The sequence below is a fragment of the Carcharodon carcharias genome, chromosome 14 (assembly GCF_017639515.1).
Source record: "Carcharodon carcharias isolate sCarCar2 chromosome 14, sCarCar2.pri, whole genome shotgun sequence".
Taxonomy (NCBI): Eukaryota; Metazoa; Chordata; class Chondrichthyes; order Lamniformes; family Lamnidae; genus Carcharodon; species Carcharodon carcharias.
Genome location: NC_054480.1, coordinates 62,843,077 through 62,860,306, shown reverse-complemented (window position 1 = coordinate 62,860,306; position 17,230 = coordinate 62,843,077). Strand labels below are relative to the sequence as shown.

The 17,230-nt window shown below is 44.6% G+C and overlaps 1 protein-coding gene across 2 annotated transcripts in view; it reads left to right on the top strand.

The window, feature by feature from the left end:
- Positions 1 to 17,230, top strand: part of LOC121287443 (pleckstrin homology domain-containing family G member 4B-like) — a 198,406-nt gene that overhangs the window by 115,736 nt on the left and 65,440 nt on the right. For both annotated transcript variants that reach the window (XR_005945191.1, XM_041205331.1), the window contains exons 6-9: positions 1,638 to 1,761; positions 6,427 to 6,520; positions 8,607 to 8,693; positions 13,043 to 13,159. Coding sequence is in view for 1 of the 2 variants with exons in the window: in XM_041205331.1 (XP_041061265.1) it covers positions 1,638 to 1,761; positions 6,427 to 6,520; positions 8,607 to 8,693; positions 13,043 to 13,159 (422 nt within the window). In the remaining variant the exon portion in view is untranslated. The remainder of the gene's footprint in view (positions 1 to 1,637; positions 1,762 to 6,426; positions 6,521 to 8,606; positions 8,694 to 13,042; positions 13,160 to 17,230) is intronic.

Sequence of the window (17,230 nt, the reverse complement as noted above, 5' to 3'; positions counted from 1 at the left end):
GTGTTTGAAAAGCCCTGCAGTTTAAACAATCCCTACCACGCTACACATCTCCAACCTGCCCCCCCGCTCCCCCTGACCCATCCCGCACTCAAGAGTGGAGAATGGTGGTGAACTTTTCAGACAAGAGGGAGGTCTACAGTGGTGTTCTCCAATGGTCAGTAATAGGACCACTGCTCTTTTTGATACTAGGTTCACTAGATTGATTCCAGGGATGAAGGTCTTGCCCTATGAGGAAAGGCTGGGCCTATACTTGTTGGAGTTTAGAAGAATGAGAAATGATCTTATTGAAACATAAAAGATTCTGAGGGGGTTGGACTGGGTAGATGCTGAGAGATGGCAAGACAGTTTGAGAAGGATGTTAGAAAGCAGGTGGCATTTTCAATTTTGTGAATAGGGCTATAGAGTACAAAAGCAAGGAAGTTATGTTAAATCTTTATAAAATGCTGGTTCAGCCCCAGCTGGAGTATTGTGTTAAATTCTCGGCACATCACTTTAGGAAAGATCTCATGGCCCTAGATGTTAAACTTCTTCCAGCTCGTTGGTGAAGGAGACCGGAAGTCAATCTTTACTCAGTTTTAGATTTATTCACAAAACATGACATTACAAATGTACAGCTGCTAATTCTACACCCCACCATTAATATTAAAAATTTATTGTGGTTTTCAATACTGAAAGATGGCTCATGCTGAGTGGCTGAGACTTCCGAGGCCGGCTTCGTGGTCTGGGGCCAATGAGAAACTCTGTCCGATTGGGGGTCAGCTCTGATTGGAGTGCTCCACATGATTGAGCCACCTCGACAACACAAATTCAGTCAGGGCAACCCCCCCAAAATGATCACTGCCACTTTCCCTCTCTCTGACAAACTAATTGTGGCCTTGAGCCCCCTTGCTGGGACCTGCCTGACTGACATTAGCAAAACTGCCTCATTTCACCGTGGTGTCCAACCTCCAGCAATGATCTTCATGGGGAACCGGCTGCAATCCTGATAGTGGCCACCACTCCCGATGGCACTACTGGGACTGCAGAAATGCCTGCAATCTGATTGGTTATAAAATCAGCTCAGGGCTTCCTGGCCTGGCGGAGGCAGACTTGTTCCTGGCTTTTCAGCCAGGGCAGGGCCACTTTGTGTAAAATCTTGGCCTACTTTTTTGGTTACCTACCTCCCCTACGTAGAGCAGATAAATCACATTAGCACCAATATACTTGCTATAAACCATCAAGGTTGTGGCAGATTAGTCGCGCTAAGATAATAAGATAATTTTTAAAATTCGATACTGAGGAGTTTAGTACTTTCCGTAGGCATTAGAAAATGCCTACATGTATGGAAAATGAGCCAAGAACCCAAAAATTAACAGTTTACTTTCATGGATAATGGAAATGCCTCCTCCTCTTGGCAACAAAGCAGCCATGGAGAAGTTTCTCATCCTGTGACTGGACATCATAGGAGATGTGGAGAAATTGTCACTCAGTGACCGGAACTCGCATTATAAGTAAATGTTTTCTGTATACTGAAAATATATATTTGGTGCAACATGGTATTAAGCAAGTGCCAATAGTGCCAATTTAATTAGAGAGCTGGATGAATGGTGTACCAAGAACTTATTAAGTAACTTTACATTCTTTTCTAATCTCTCCAGGAAGCAGGGATAAGGCAGGGAGAGCTGTGTTACAAGTCTGCAGTGATAACAAGTTTTTGCAGAGTCAAACCTGCACCAGTGATGACCTTGCCAGACTTCTCCTGTACTTGTACAACATCCCGAGGTGAAACTTTCCTTCTGTATTGTTGCTTGATGACAGGAAACCATTGCAAACTTTAAGGAAACACACCTTTTTCAGCTCCTATTTCAGGTTTGCAAAAATAAAGCCCAATTCTGTATCGGACAGATTGCAAACAGATTGATGTGTTTAATAGCAGGAAAATCACATCTAGTCATAACAGTGGTAATGTGTTGGCCAGCCAAAAAAAAAGCAGCAGCTTCACTCAGACTTGGCTGGACTGTGCAGACCAGGCAGGAAACGAGCTTTAATCGGCTTGGTTTGGCTGGATTTAGATTCTTGCTTTAAAGAGAATGTTCTGTGGTTCAAGAAGTTCAATGCTGAAACAATGAGAAACTCAAAGTTGAGGCATGTTATAACTTATGCTTTTGACTTAGAACTCAGCACTTTCAGTGCTTACTTGTAAGGAATGGGGTCATGGTAGCACAGTGGTAATGTTACTGGGCTAATAATCTAAGGGCTTGGGAAAATGCTCTGGTGACATGAGTTTAAATCCCCACCATGAACTTAAGAGAATTTAAAAGCAGTTACTTAATAAAATCTGTAATTAGAAAAGCTTATCTATTAATAATGATCATGAAACTACCAGATTGTTGTAAAAGTCCCTCTGACTCATGAAGGTACTTTGGGGAAGGAAATCTGCTATCCTTTCTTGGTCTGGTCTACATGTTGTTAACTCTTAACTATCCTTGGAAATGGCTGACCAGTTGGATGAAGCACTGAGGATAGGAAGGTGTAGTCTGGGGACCTCAGTGTCCATTATCAAGAGTGACTTGGTAGCACTATTGCTGGCTGAGCCCTGAAGGACAAAGCTGCCAGGCCATGTTCTGAGATTGGGACCTTCTATCTTGGACTCTAGGTGTGGAACTTGGTTCTTAGACAGATTATAGATGTACTCTGGTACCTACTTAACACTTGTTTCTTAGTACTACTTCTAAACAGGTTACAAAGTAAGCACGTAGCTCTTAGACATGATTCCTACCTCTCGAGCATCTAACACATGACTGACTGGCATCAGTGGTACATCATACATTAGCACATCCCATGTGTTAACCCTTCATACTACAGACCAGGCTTCCAATACATGCTGAGGTAACCACCAAGAGGGAGAAACCTAAGTGACCTTGTCCTCACCAATCTACCGGTCACAGATGCATCTGTCCACGATTATCAATGTTAAATGGGATAGATTCGAAACAGATCTAGCAGTTTAAAACTGGGCAACCATGAAGCACTATGGACCATCAGCAGCAGCAGAATTATTCCACCATAATATGTAACCTCATGGCTTGGCATATCCCTCACTCTACCATTACCATCAAGTTAGGGGACCAACACTGATTCATTGAGGAGTGTAGGAGAGCATATTAGGAGCAGCACTAGCCATCCTTAAAAGTGAGATGCCAGCAGAGTGATATTACTTCACAGGACTATGTGCATACTAAACAGCAGAAGCGGAAGGGCAATCCCACAATCAACCAAGCTGTGCAGTTCTGTCACATTCAACCATGAATGGTGGTGCACAAATAAACAACTAACTGGAGGAGGAGGCTTCCCAAACATACCCAGCCTCAGTGATGGAGGAGCCCAGCACAACATTGCAAAAGACAAGGCTGAAGCACTTGCAACTATGTTCAGTCAAAAGTGCAAAGTGGATGATCCATCCTTGCCTTCCCTCAGGTCTCCAGCATTACAGATGCCAGATTTCAGTCAATTTGATTCACTCCACATTATATCAAGAAATGACTGAATACTGCAAGGTATTGGGCCCTGACAACATTTCAGCAATAATACTGAAGACATGTGCTCCAAAGTTGGAAATGCCCCGAGCCAAGCTCTTCCAGTACAGCATTTATTCAATAATGTGAAAAATAGCCTCAGCATGTCCTGTCCATTAAAAGCAGGACAAATTTAATTCTGGCTATTACCACCCTATTATCATACACCCAATCATCAGTTATCAAGCGGCACCTACTCAGCAATAATCTGATCACTCAGTCTCAGTTTGGGTTCTGCCAGGGCTAGTTGGTTCCACACCTCCTTACAACTTTGGCCGAAACATGGAGAAAAGAGCTGAATTCAAGTGGTGAGATAAGAGTGACTGCCCTTGCTATCAAGGTAGCATTTGACCGAGCGTGGCATCAAGGAGCCCTGGCAAAATTCAAGTCAATGTGAATCAGGGGGAAAATTCTCCACTGTTTTGAAACGATACCATGCACAAAGAAAGATGGTTGTGGTTTTTGGAGGTCAATCATCTCAGTCCCAGGACATCGCTGCAGGGGTTCCTCAGGGTAGTGTCCTAGTTCCAACCATCTTCAGCTGCTTCATCAATGATCTTCCCTCCATGATAAGGTCAGAAATGGTGGGGTTCTTCGCCGATGATTGTACAATGTTCAGCAACATTCATCACTCCTCAGATACTGAAACACTCTGTGCACACAGCAAGACCCAAACAATATTTGGGTTGGGCTGAAAGTGGCAAGTAACATTCGTACCACATAAGAAAGAATCCAACCATCTCCTCTTGATGTTCAACAGTCCCATCACTGAATTCACTACGATCAACATCCTCAGGGTCACCGTTGACCAGAAATTTAACTGGACCAGCCATATAAATACTGTGGCTACGAGAGAAGGTTAGGGGCTGGAAATTCTACAGAGAACTCACCTCCTGACACCTCAAAGCCTGTCCATCATCAACAAGGCACAAGTCAGGAATATGATGGAATACTCTCAGCTTGCCTGGATGAATACAGCTCCAACAACACTCAAAAAGCTCAGCACCATCCAAGACAAAGAAGCTCCTTGATCAGCACTCCATCCACCACTTCAGACATTCACTCCCTCCACCACTGATGCACGGTGGCAGCAGTGTGTACCATCCACAAAATGTACTGCAGCAACTCACAGGGCACCTCTGACAGCACTTTTCAAACTCACAACCTCTGCCACCTAAAAGGACAAGGACAGCAGATGTGTGGGAACACCACCACCCGCAAGTTTCCTTCTAAGCCACACACAACCCTGATTTGGAACCATATCGTCGTTCTTTAACTGTCGCCAGGTCAAAATTCTGGAACTCTCCCTAAAACCAGGTGTACCTGCACTAGGTGGACTGCAGTAGTTCAAGAAGGCAGTTCACCACAAATCCCCAGGGCCATTAGGGATGGGCAGGAAATGCTGACCTTTCCAGAGATGCTCACATCCCATGAACAAATAGAAAAAAAGGTTGCAGCCAAGCATAACTACTTGAAACTCAAAAATATTAAGTTGTCCATGTACTAGGTATGATTGTTGAGACATGGTGGGTAATTAGTACAGCAAGGGACAGTCAGTGGCAGAATGGGGTTGTAATGTTTTAAAAGTAGACTTTGTTTTATTTATTTCATTCAGTTACAGGAAAAGTGCTCTTAGTAAATACTGTCAAAATGATGCAGAAAACTGGTAAAATTGCAACGATGATCCTGGTGTGCCAACTTTATTCTGTATCCTTCTCCAAGTGCCCAGTTGCTCCAATTGTCTGTTATCTGTACCATCATTTGCAGTTAAAAAAAATCAACATTAACTATTTGGTACTGCCACCTACTGGCAATAAATTTATAATTTGGAATTTAGTTCCCCATTCGATTGTAAAGACAGATTTGCTTTTATATGTCTTTCACAGCCTTGGGATGTCCCAAAACACTTAAAAATCAATTAAGTGTTTTTTAAAGTGCTTAAAGTTTTTTTTTGACATTTCTGTAATGCAGGGAAACGTGACAGCAAAGTCCCCCAAACAGCAATGTGATAATGATCCGATAATCTTTTTTAGTGATATTTGTTGAAGGATAAATATTGGCCCCCGCACTGGGGAGAATTACTGCGGAGACTTTGAAATTTTGCCCCAGGTGCTTTAATGTCTCATCTGAAAGAGGCACCTTGAGCATGCAGCAATCCCTCAGTGCCTCACTGAAGTGTCAGCCTGGATTATTTACTCAAGTCGCTGGAGTGGGACTTGAAACCAACCTTCTGACTTAGAGGCGAGAGATATATTAGAGACCATAAAGTCACCTCCCATAACTTATCCAAACATTCAACACCAACACTTTTAATCTGCAAGTGATATTTTTATGTCTATTTGTTCACTAGATTTGGTAGCGCTGACATGATTATATTTTTTTATTAACCACCCTTGCTTACCAAGAAAAGGTGGTAACGAGTCTTTTCCTTGAACTACTGCAGTCTCTCCAGTGATGATGCTGCCATAACAGTATTAGGCAGAAGATTCCATGGTTTTGACCCAGTGGCAATAAATTAACAGTTATAAATGCCCATTAAAATGGTGTGTGTCTCACACATGATGGTGTTCTCATCATATTTAATTTCCTTTGTTCATCTAGTGATTAAATGTTTCTAAAGACCCAATCTTTAACTAATGGTTGAAAAACAAAAGGGTGGAAATTTCTTCTATTTCTTGCGAAGAGAAAAGATTCCAGCCAGGATCCCCCTACCCACCTCCCACATTTATTTGAACATCGTACCTCACTTCAGTCTTTTAGACATCCGTAGTTAATTATTCCAGTGATTATAAAAGGTAATCAAAAGCTGATGTGCAAACCTGTTTGCACAACAAAGATTCTTTAATTTTATTCTTAACCTTTCTTATCACAGGAAGGAAGTTCGGGATCTGGGATTAACAATCATTGTAGATGCCAGGAGACGGCCACCTCATGTTGCATTATTTAAAGCTTTTGGATCTCTTCAGGTGAACATAGAGAAATATTGGATATGGAATGTGCCCAGGCTATTTTTAAAGACCTCACCTCTCTTTATTTTTATTGCTATGAACATACAAATAATGACAGACAGAAAAAGACTAACTAGCTCATCCATCTTGACACACAGAACAGCGATGTGCTTCACAATGTATACACTCCCCACCTCACACAGAAACTACGTGATCTCTTGGGACAGGCAACTAATGCTAAAGAGATAAGAAATTGTTTGGGTGGGCAAATTGTTTCAAGTAAATAAATTAGGGAGGACCAGTGATCACAATCCCAAGTGGTGTAAAGGGAGAACTAGGTTAGATGTTAGGAGAAGGTGCTTCTATTTCCAGAGATTGATGGATGCATGGATTAGGATGTGTAATGAACAGAGATGAATTCAGGGAAAAAAATCTGGAAAATTCCTCTCCGACTTGAGACGATTGAAACTAGCCCAGGAGATCACTCTGGTCCTGATTTACGTTACAGGACCTTGGCTCTTGCATGAGGTGCATTGGAATCCAGCCAGAAACTAGTCCAGTTCTTGCACGAAGGAATTCAGGATGTCTCTGTTCACTACACATCCTAGTCCACACATCCATCAATCTCTGGAAATAGAAGCATCTTCTCCTAACATTTAACCTAGTTCTCCCTTTATGCCACTTAGGATTATGATCACTGGTCCTCCTTAATTTATTTACTTGAAACAATTTGTCCAAACAAACATTATCTTGTCTCTTCATCATCTTATAAATCTGAAATACATTGAGGTAACCTTCATAAATTCAAATTGAATCATTTATCTAAACCAAAGGTTCCCAGCAGTAGGGTGTGCTGTGCAATCTACTTTGACACTTCTATGTAAAGGTTGTCACCAAATTCTCTTTCTCCAATCACTTCAACCAGCTTCCCACAACTTCAAAACATTTTTTAAAAAGTGCATTTATTATATATAAAGCAAAAATAATTTGTCGTGTACAGGCTCTGAATTCCAATCTGCCAGCTGAATCTTGCAGTCAGCTATCGCCTTGTACGTCATTCCCATAATCTGCCCCGAGTTCCAATCTTCATTCCAGTCTGTTCTCCTCCCATGCAGCTGTGTGAATAATACATAAAATTGGTCAAAATGTGTTACAGAGAAAACCAGCAGAAAGAAAGAAATCAGGAGAGCAGTGAAAAGATGTAAGCAAGGAAACTGAAAATATGAATGAAGGATCGAAGAGAGGAAAATAGAAGGGAAAGAAGGCTGAATTTTATGGGGCAGGAATGAATGAAGATTTGTACCATCAGATGTTTGCCAGCATCATCCTGTCCCTGGGCCATTTTCCCAAAGGTGAAATGGGGGTGCTGGAAGGGATACCATCTGCAATTCGCGACTAACCAATTAAGTGGAGTTAATGGCCTAATAAGGCCTATTGACAGAAGTCGACTAGAATTCTCCAGTCGGCCTACAGATTCCTCAGGCATCAGCGACTAGGTCAGCTGCCTGGAGGTGACCTCCCAGCAGCGGACCAGGGTGCCAGCGTTGCAGGCAAGCTTTTAGGCATTCCCTGCCTGCTTGGCCACAGCTGTAGCTGTAGGTCACCCCGTGGAGAGGCTCCCCATCCACAATGGTGGCCCGGCTACTGAGACCATTCATTATTTTAAAACTTATAAAAGCTGCAGAGAGGGCCCCTCAAGATGGAGCTGCTCTTCCCCTCGCTCTCTTACCTGAATTGCAGGCAAGTTGCAGTAAGGTAAATTAGATGACATATCCGTAACAGAATCTGTCCTCTTTTTCTTCTATTAATGTAAACACAAGGTAAATTAGATCATCTCCATTATGGCCCTGTGATCCTCACAGCCTGATTTTCCTACTTGTGCTCCATGCAGATGAAGCTTTCAACCCATGCAGTAAAAATGAACCCTACCCCATTTAGGAAATGCTTCAGTAGCAACCAGAGGACCACCAAAATGAATATTTGACAACCTGAGTTGTGTTTGTTTATAGTTGTTTGTAGTAATAAGGCATTATTGCATAATCTCTAAATATATATTGTATTGATGTTTCCACTACTTCAATCACTTTGTTGTTCAATTCTGCAGGAATTTGCTCCCCACTCTATTCATTGTGTCCTGATATTGACAGAAAAGGAGACAACTCTCAAACTGGAGAAATATCCAGGAGTACCTGTAAGTGCTATTTATCCCACTTGAGAAATCCAAGTAGAATGGCAGAGTGATTTTAACTTGATTTCATCTGTGTCAGAATGTTTCTTCAAATCGAAAATGGTACTGATTTGTTCCATGTGGAGCAGTTATATTGGTGTTTTATGCTTTCCCATTTACACATATCTGCCCTTTGCCTGGGAGCTTGTCTGAGTCATGCCATAGCCACTCACTGCTTGTTCGGGGATGCTTGTCAGGATGGCAGCGACTTTTTTTTGTGCCAACTTCTCTACCCCATCCCATCAATGTTAGGTACTAGGTTGAGCAATACAACCAAAAAGTGCCCAGGAAAGGGTTCTTGAAGCAAGGCTTAGGACTTAAAGGAGGACCCTGGATGAAACATTATACTGCAATAACACTAAAGCAAAATGCTGCGGATGCCAGAAACATGAAATTAAGACAGAAAATATTGGAAACACTCAGCAAGTCAGGCAGCATCTTTGGAGGAAGAAAAACAGAGTTAACATTTCCAGCCTGTGACCTCTCATCAGAGCTGGAGTTAGAGGTGTAGCAGGTGTTACATCGACAGAGGCAGGGCAATGGTTGGGGGGGAGGGGGGGGTGCGCAAAGGACAAAACAGAAGGTCTGTGATAGGGTGTTAGGCAAGAGAGACAAAAGGTCTGATGGTGCAAGCGAAAAGGGAATGACAATGGAATAAATAAAGTTGTTTCTGAAGGTGATGTAAATGATAAAATGCCTATGGCAGGTGACCCAAATCTCATATAAGAAAAATGGTGTGACAACAGCAGCATTACAAACTAAAACCTTTATTCTCTAATGGAGATCTCTGTTATGAAGACCCGGTTGTGCAATCTTTAAAAAGCTGTGCGGGCACAGCTGATTCTGTGCTGGATCTGCACTTTGATGGTGACCTTTTGAGAAAGGTAGCTGCCAAGATATGGGAATGACATATATATATAGATATATGGCAGTGTGACTTGTGTCACCTCCCAAATGTACCTCCAGTGCTAGAGGATTTTCCATCAGAGCTACTTCGCAGGATACTCCAAGTCAAGTGGAAAGACAGGTGAACAAACTCCAGCATCCTCACTGAAACCAATTCCTCTAGCATCACAACCATGATCATGGCAAATCAGCTGCACTGGTTTGGAAACTGTACCTGCATGCCAAAAAGAGAAAGAGGATTCTCTTTTCACAACTTAAGGATCTCAAGGAGGGCAGTGAAGACATTGTAAGGACACTCAGAAGGCTTCATTGAAAAGGAGACAAATTGACATGGGTGTAAGGGAGGAACTTGCCAAAAACTGGCGCCTCATCCAACAAGTTGCAACATAGTCAGAAACTGACACCATAAACTCTGCTGTGGAGAAGTGATGAAAGCAGAAGGAAAGAGATCAGAACCCTGCTTCAAGAACTCCCCCTACCTCAGATCAACTTTTGTGTTCTCTGCCCAATGATCTGTGGCTCCAGGATTGGCCTCTGAATCACCTGAGGACACACGCATTGTGAAGCCTGGCAGACGTCATCCTCATTTTGACTGTATTGTTATTATCTCAGCTGACATTTCTACTAGGCAAGTCAGACCCCATGGTGGAATCCGGCTTGATTGATACTAACTTCTGTTTTTTTTGTATAGAAACGTGGAGGACGGCTACTGAACAGAGTCACAGGAGTCTGCTGATGAACATTTAACAAAAAAAAACTATTAATTAAATAAGAATTGATGAACAATATTACCCTACTCCTTCATCCTAATTCTACCTTTATAGATGTAGAGAGAAATTCGTAAAGATAACACAAGTTACAAACCCTATCTTATATTCTAATATTCACAATAAGTATACAGCCCAGGTAAACCAACAGGTGAATTGCAGACGGACACACCGCACTCCAAAACCAAGCTTCTATGAATTTCTCATCAACTCTCCAGACGTTTGTCACACCATAAGCCAACCAGTCTCACTGAACAAACTTTGGAATGCCTTCTCAAATGATGCTTTCACTCGGATATCTCCAAAAAAGATCCACCTCGAGGATTTCAAACTCTCCTTCCAATATTCCTTTTCCTTGGATCTTTACGTGCATTCAGGCTTCACCCTCCACACACACTCTCAGGTATTCAGCTGTGCCAAGCAGGACATTACTGCTCCAACTCCCGTAGTAAGGAGTCACCAAACTTTTACTGTCTCCTTGGATCTTCTGGCTTCTCACAAGCCCGCTTTGTTCCAAGTTTGCTCTCTGCAACTCTGTCTCTTTAATTTGAAGCCTTTTCCTCTGCTTCTTAATAGTAACTTCATTTAATACAATCTGTTTCTGATTCCTGTCCTTGTTCCTTGACTTAACTATCCTGTTGGGACATCTTTCTGTCACACTCCCTGGTTTTGGGGATTTTCTTCTTTTCTTTGGGACCTGCTCCCTGCAGCCCCCACCCTGCTTCGTGTGGCACTTTCTGTGGAATGGTATGTTCTTCTGGGTCACCACAGCCTCTTTATGCTGTTTCACTTTTATTTTATTTTTTTTCTGTGTAAGCAGAGAGCTGGCTTCCAAACCTAAAAAACAAAAATTTAAGATGAACTGCGCATGTGTGTAGGGCCATTTACCGGCTTGAAGATGTGACCATGCACAAACTGCTGAGGATGTGATGGCAAAGTGGTATTATCACTGGACTAATATTCTAGCAACCCAGGGCAATGCGCTGGGGACCCAGATTCAAACTCCACCATGCTAGATGGTCAAATTCAATAAAAGCCTGGAATTAAAAGTCTAATGGTGACTATGAAACCATTACTGTTTGTCATAAAGACACATTTGGCTCACTAGGCTGGTATTATCTAGAAGAAGAAGCCAAAGAATGCTGTGTGGCCATTCCAGGACTGGTGTATGCACAGAGACTGTTGGGCCCAATGGGAACTGTAGTTTCCAAACTCCAAGGCCTGATCTCTGTCTTTAATAGGAATGGCCTGAAATGGTTGAATTCAGTGTTGATTCCAGAAGATTGTTAAGTGCTTAATTGAAAGATAACACATGTTTCCTTGAACTTATATTGAACTTCATTAGTATAAGAGAGCCAAGGGCCAAGAGATCGAGTGGGAGTTGGGTGGAGGGTTATACTACTAATTACTAGTTTGCCCCACAGAGGAATCTTTTAGATATATGCAAAATCCTTACTAACATCTGGGGGCTTGTGCCAAAATTGGGAGAGCTGTCTCACAGACTAGTCAAGCAACAGCCTGACATAGCCATCCTCACAGAATCATACCTTAGAGCCAATGTCCCAGACACCACCATCACCATCCTTGGGTATGCACTGTTCCACCAGCAGCACAGACCCAGCAGTGGTGGTGGCACAGCGGTATACGGCCAGGAGGGAGTAACCCTGAGAGTTCTCAACATTAACTCTTGACCCCATGGAGCCTCAAGGCAATAGGTCAAACATGGGCAAGGCAAGCTCCTGCTTACTCATTGTCCTCCCTCAGCTGATGCATCAGTGCTCCTCCATATTTAGCACCACTTGGAAGAAGCACTGAGGGTAGCAAGGGCACAGAGTGTACTTTGGGTGGGGACTTCAATGTCTCTCACGAAGAGTTACTTGATAGCACTGCTACTGACTGACCTGATCGAGTCCTAAAGGACATAGCTGCTAGACTGGGCCTGCGGCAGGTGGTGAGAGAACCAACAAAGGGGAAAAGCCTACTTGACCTCATCCTCACCAATCTACCTGTTGCAGATGCATCTGTCTGTGTCAGTGTCAGTCAGAGTGAGGCATTACAACCTACTGCTAAATGAGATAGATTCAGAACAGAACTAGGAACTCAAAACTGGGTATCCATTTTGCACTGTGAGCCATCAGCGGTAGCAGAATTGCATTCAACCACAACCTGTAATCTCATGGCCCAGCATATCCCTCACTCTGAGATCCGTGTGTGTGTGTGTGTGTCATCACGTCTTTTATTATTCTTTCTCAGGTTAAGGAACTAATAAGCTTACTCTTTCTTTGACACAAGAAAGCCTGGTTTGATTGGCTCCTCGTTAGAAAGTTACATTTGGATTAGAAAAGGCGTTTATGGGGAAAATAAATTTTAAAAAAGCTTTGTGCGACCAACCAAGGGAGCTGAATAAAGGAGAGCCAGTTCATTCCTCCTCATCCTGTCGTAACATTTTCATTCATTTAAATTGATGAAATCTCAATGTTTGTGGACCCACTATTTTCTAGCTCAGTCCAGACTTAGGAACTGGTCCTTATAGGATAAGGACCTTGTCTGAAGAAAAGATGAGTTATGTTCTTCAATCTATAATTGCTCTTTAATATATAACTTGTATTTATATGGTGCATGTTGTTTTTGTTTTATTAGATTGAAGTTTTGACTTCCTTGAAAGCCCTGCATAAGTTCATTGACAGCAACCAGCTAACTGAGCATCAGGAGGGGACATTTCCTTACAATCACTCTGAGTGGATACAATTCCGTGCGGTCAGTAATACATCACTAAGAAACTTCATTAGTTTTAATAGAGCATAAACATGTAGATTATGTTACATTTTGTGTTCATGTCAAAGATCCTAAAAAATGATGATAATGCTTTTTATTGATTATGCCTCTTTAAATGTGAAGTCCTATTTTTTGATCCATAATTCAGTTAAATATGTACCTCTGGTACCTCTCACGCACCTTCTTATGTTGTCGATATTGGGCCTGCATTGGGTTGATTAGTCTGGGCTATGAAAGATCATGGGAGCATGTGTCAGGGATGTTTATAGGCTTTGGGTGAAAAAGGCCATGCAGAATAACGTATTTGGAACAATTACAAGATGACATTTTAATTTTTTTTCTTTTTATCTGTGGGAGACACAGACAAGGTTATATTTATTCCCCATCCCTAGTTGCCCTGGATACATGTCTTCTTGAACCACTGCAGTCCTTAAAGTGACTCCCACAATGGTGTTGGGTGGACAGTTCCATAATTCTGATTCAGTGACAATGAAAGAACAGTGGTGTGGGCCCAGGTCGGGCTGGTGTGTGACTTAGAGGGAAGGCAGGAGTTGTGATGTTCCCATAACATTGCTACTCTTTTTTTTGGTATTAGATGCTGCAGAAGTGACAGGTGCTTTTGAACTAACCTTGGTGAGTTGCTGCAGTACATTCTGCTGATCATACATACGGCAGCCATCAGTGCACTAGTGATGGAGGATATGGATATTGGGTGGAATTTTCCATGCCCGCTGGTGGTGGGCTAAACAGGTGACGTGTGCAGACAATATGGTGCAATCTGTTTCACGATGGCGGGAAGGCAGGTTGCGATCGTCCTCACATTTTCTGCCAACGGTCGTCAGGGAGCTCATTGTAATACATCAGCATATCATTAAAAGGCCATCCCGTCAGGCTCTTGCAACCACGTCCATCAACGTTGGTGGGAAAGCACAGGCAACGTGCACTTAGCGGTCTTCACTTTGGGGGAACAGGAGGTAAGTGAGCAGCATTGTTTTGTAGAGCTCGCCAGGGTTGCCTGTTGCTTTGCAGGCTTCAGGGGCTCCAGGAGTTGGGGTTAAGTGCTGCCCTGACACAGAGGCGACTGTTATCGGGTGAGGGTGTGCGGGGGCAACTGCTTTTCAGCCTTGAAGGCGACTGTTGTTGGGGGGCAACTGCTGCCCTGCTGTTGGATCTTGCGCATAAGAAATTGAGGTTGGGGGTGCAGGGTAAGCGAGGGAAGTGGCCACACAGTAGGGGCACCTGTATAAACTGACCATTTCTCTGCAACTGAGACAGTTCAGATGCAGCCACAGTGATATGATTGGGGTTGCGCTCCAAGACTGCCCACCCAGACAAGAAATACAGAGACACCAAAGTGCCCCAAGTGCTCCAGATCTTACCTCCCCCTCTCCCCCGCACAGACTGCGAGTCCACGCCCACTTTACTGGACCGCGGAGCAGTTGGACTACACAAGTTACACAATCTCCTTGCAAACGCTAGCCGTGTAGCAGTCACTGCTCGAGGCGCTCACAGCCCCTTGCAATCTCAGCATCCCGATTAGGAGCAGAGTCCCCCATGTTGCAGGTTGACAGGGCAGCCATGCAGCGCACTTATCACTAGCCATCTGAGGGGCTACCAGCAATCTCTGGGGAACATTAAGGGGCTGTAACGCAAGGCCATGAATGGTGTTAAGTACACCCATGATAACCACTTCTCTTTCTCTTTCATGCCGCAGGAGGACCACATCAGGAGCATGGAGCTTGGTGACCTAGCTGTATGCCTGATGGCCTACAGAATGTGTAGAAAATGGAGGAGAGAGTGATTGAGGCTCCTGGCTGCGCAAAGGCAGGAGCAGCAATCTCAGAAAGAATGGGCAGCAGGGGCTCCCGCACATGCTGCCCAGGAGTGACAGCGAGCCGTGGCCAGTTGGCACCTAGTGACACCCAGGGTCTATAGACAGTGCCTGTCATTCCTGCAGATGACCAAGAATCAGTGTCGCCGACAACTGCACATGTCTAGGGACCTGGATGCTCATACCTGCCACTTACTGCAGGACTTGGCACCAAGGGGACATGGAAGGCATTCACTGTCAGTGGTTGTGAAAGTGACAGTGGTGCTCAATTTCTATGCCAGTGGCTCCTTTCAGAGCTCCACAGGTGACCACCCACAAATGTATCCATGAGGTCAAGGATGCCATCTTCTCAAGGGCACACAACTTTGTGCATTTCACCCGGGACCGGGACAGCCAGGATGTAAGGGCCATTGGATTCTCCCAGATCTCAGGATTCCCACAGGTTCAGGGTGTGATTGACTGCATCCATGTGCTGCTCAGGTCTCCGTCGCTGCACACGGTGGACTATATCAACCGCAAGGGACTCCACTCACTGAACGTGCAGCTTATATGCGACCACCGGAAACGCATCCTGCACGTATGCACACAGTTTCCAGGGAGTGTGCACAGTGCCTACATCCTCAGTCGGTCACAGATCCCTGGAGTCTTCTAGGTTCCACAGAGGCTGCAGGGATGGCTCCTCAGGGACAAGGGCTACCTGCAGAGGATGTGGCTGATGACACTCTTGTGGCAGCCTCAGACTGCAGCAAAGTGACGCTATAATGAGGCTCATGCTGCAACTCACAACTTGGTGGAGCATATCATTGGGATGCTGAAGATGAGGCTCCAGTGCCTGGACCGGTCTGGTGGAGCCCTGCAATATAAACCACAGAGGGTGTCACGCAATGTCATCGTCTGTTGTGCCCTTTACAACCTGGCGATGCAATGAGGAGAGAAGCTGGCTGAGATGGAAGAATTGCACGTCTCCTCGGATGAGGAGGACGCTGAGAGGGGTGAGGGTGAGGAGGTGCTTGGAGGTGACGATGATGGGGATGAGGCCCCCGCACTGCCCAGATGTAGCAGGTGCACTTGGGAGGCCCTCATAGCTGCTAGATTGGTGGAGGATGATGATGACATGCTGTAAGGAGACCCCATAGATCCTCACATCACATCTGTGAACGTTTGATTCCAGTCTGGTTTATGGCGGAGCACAAACCCTTTGTGATAATGCTCCTTCAACCTGGAGACACAGTGGAGGCCCTAATAGTTACTCGATTGCAGAAGGATGATGATGACATGCAATGAGGACACTCCATAAATCATCACATAGCCTCTAAGAATGTCTGATCCTGTCTGCCCAAGGACAGCTCGCTTGCACTCTGTGATCAGGGTCATATCATAGAGATGCAGCCATGAAACTTTAGAAGCATCTGATACTTTGTCCGCCTTCAGCACCTGACCCCTTCAGGAGCACAGCATCACTGGTCACAGATACTGAAGAGATGGGGGCCAGCTCCACCTCAAAGGTGCTCAGAGCACACACAGAATGACGGAACACTGTAGCGCTTGCCCACTACATTCTGGCAGCAATGACAAGCACTGCCGAGGTGCAGGCATCACTAATGTGCCCAGGGAGTGTGAGGCTGGGCCATCACTTTGGTCTGAAGGCTGCACAAAGCACAGGGAAGAGGCCCCGGACTGAGACACCTGCCTTTATCTTGTGCAGAAAGGTTTCACATCTGAGTGATAAGAACAAGGAGCCATAAGCAGGGAGACATTCTTTGGAGTTTATTTACAATAGTGAACAGTATGTTCAAGTGATTAACACCCGTGCCCAGGCTGTGCAACTAATTCTCCTTAACTTTACTAACCCTGCCGCTACATCTTGGTGCTCCCTGGATATCCACAGCAGAGGTGGAGGCAGCCTGCTGACTGCGAGACCCTGGCTGTGATGACCTTGGCGGCTGTCCTCTGGAGAGCTGAGACTTGGAGGGCCCCGGCCTGCTTTTGGGGTCATGCTGTGTGGCAGTGGCACCCTCATCGGCCTGTGGAGCTGGAGCTGCGGAGGTCACAGGAAGAGGGGATTCGGATTGGCTGGACACACTTGGAGTCACCTGGTTGGGTGGGCCTAGGGTATGCACCTGCTGATCCTCCTCCCTGTGGTTGCCCAAGGGCCCCAGGCTGACTCCGTGAGTGGAAGGCATAGCCGGAGTGAGACCGAGCTGCCCTGCACCTCTCTTGCG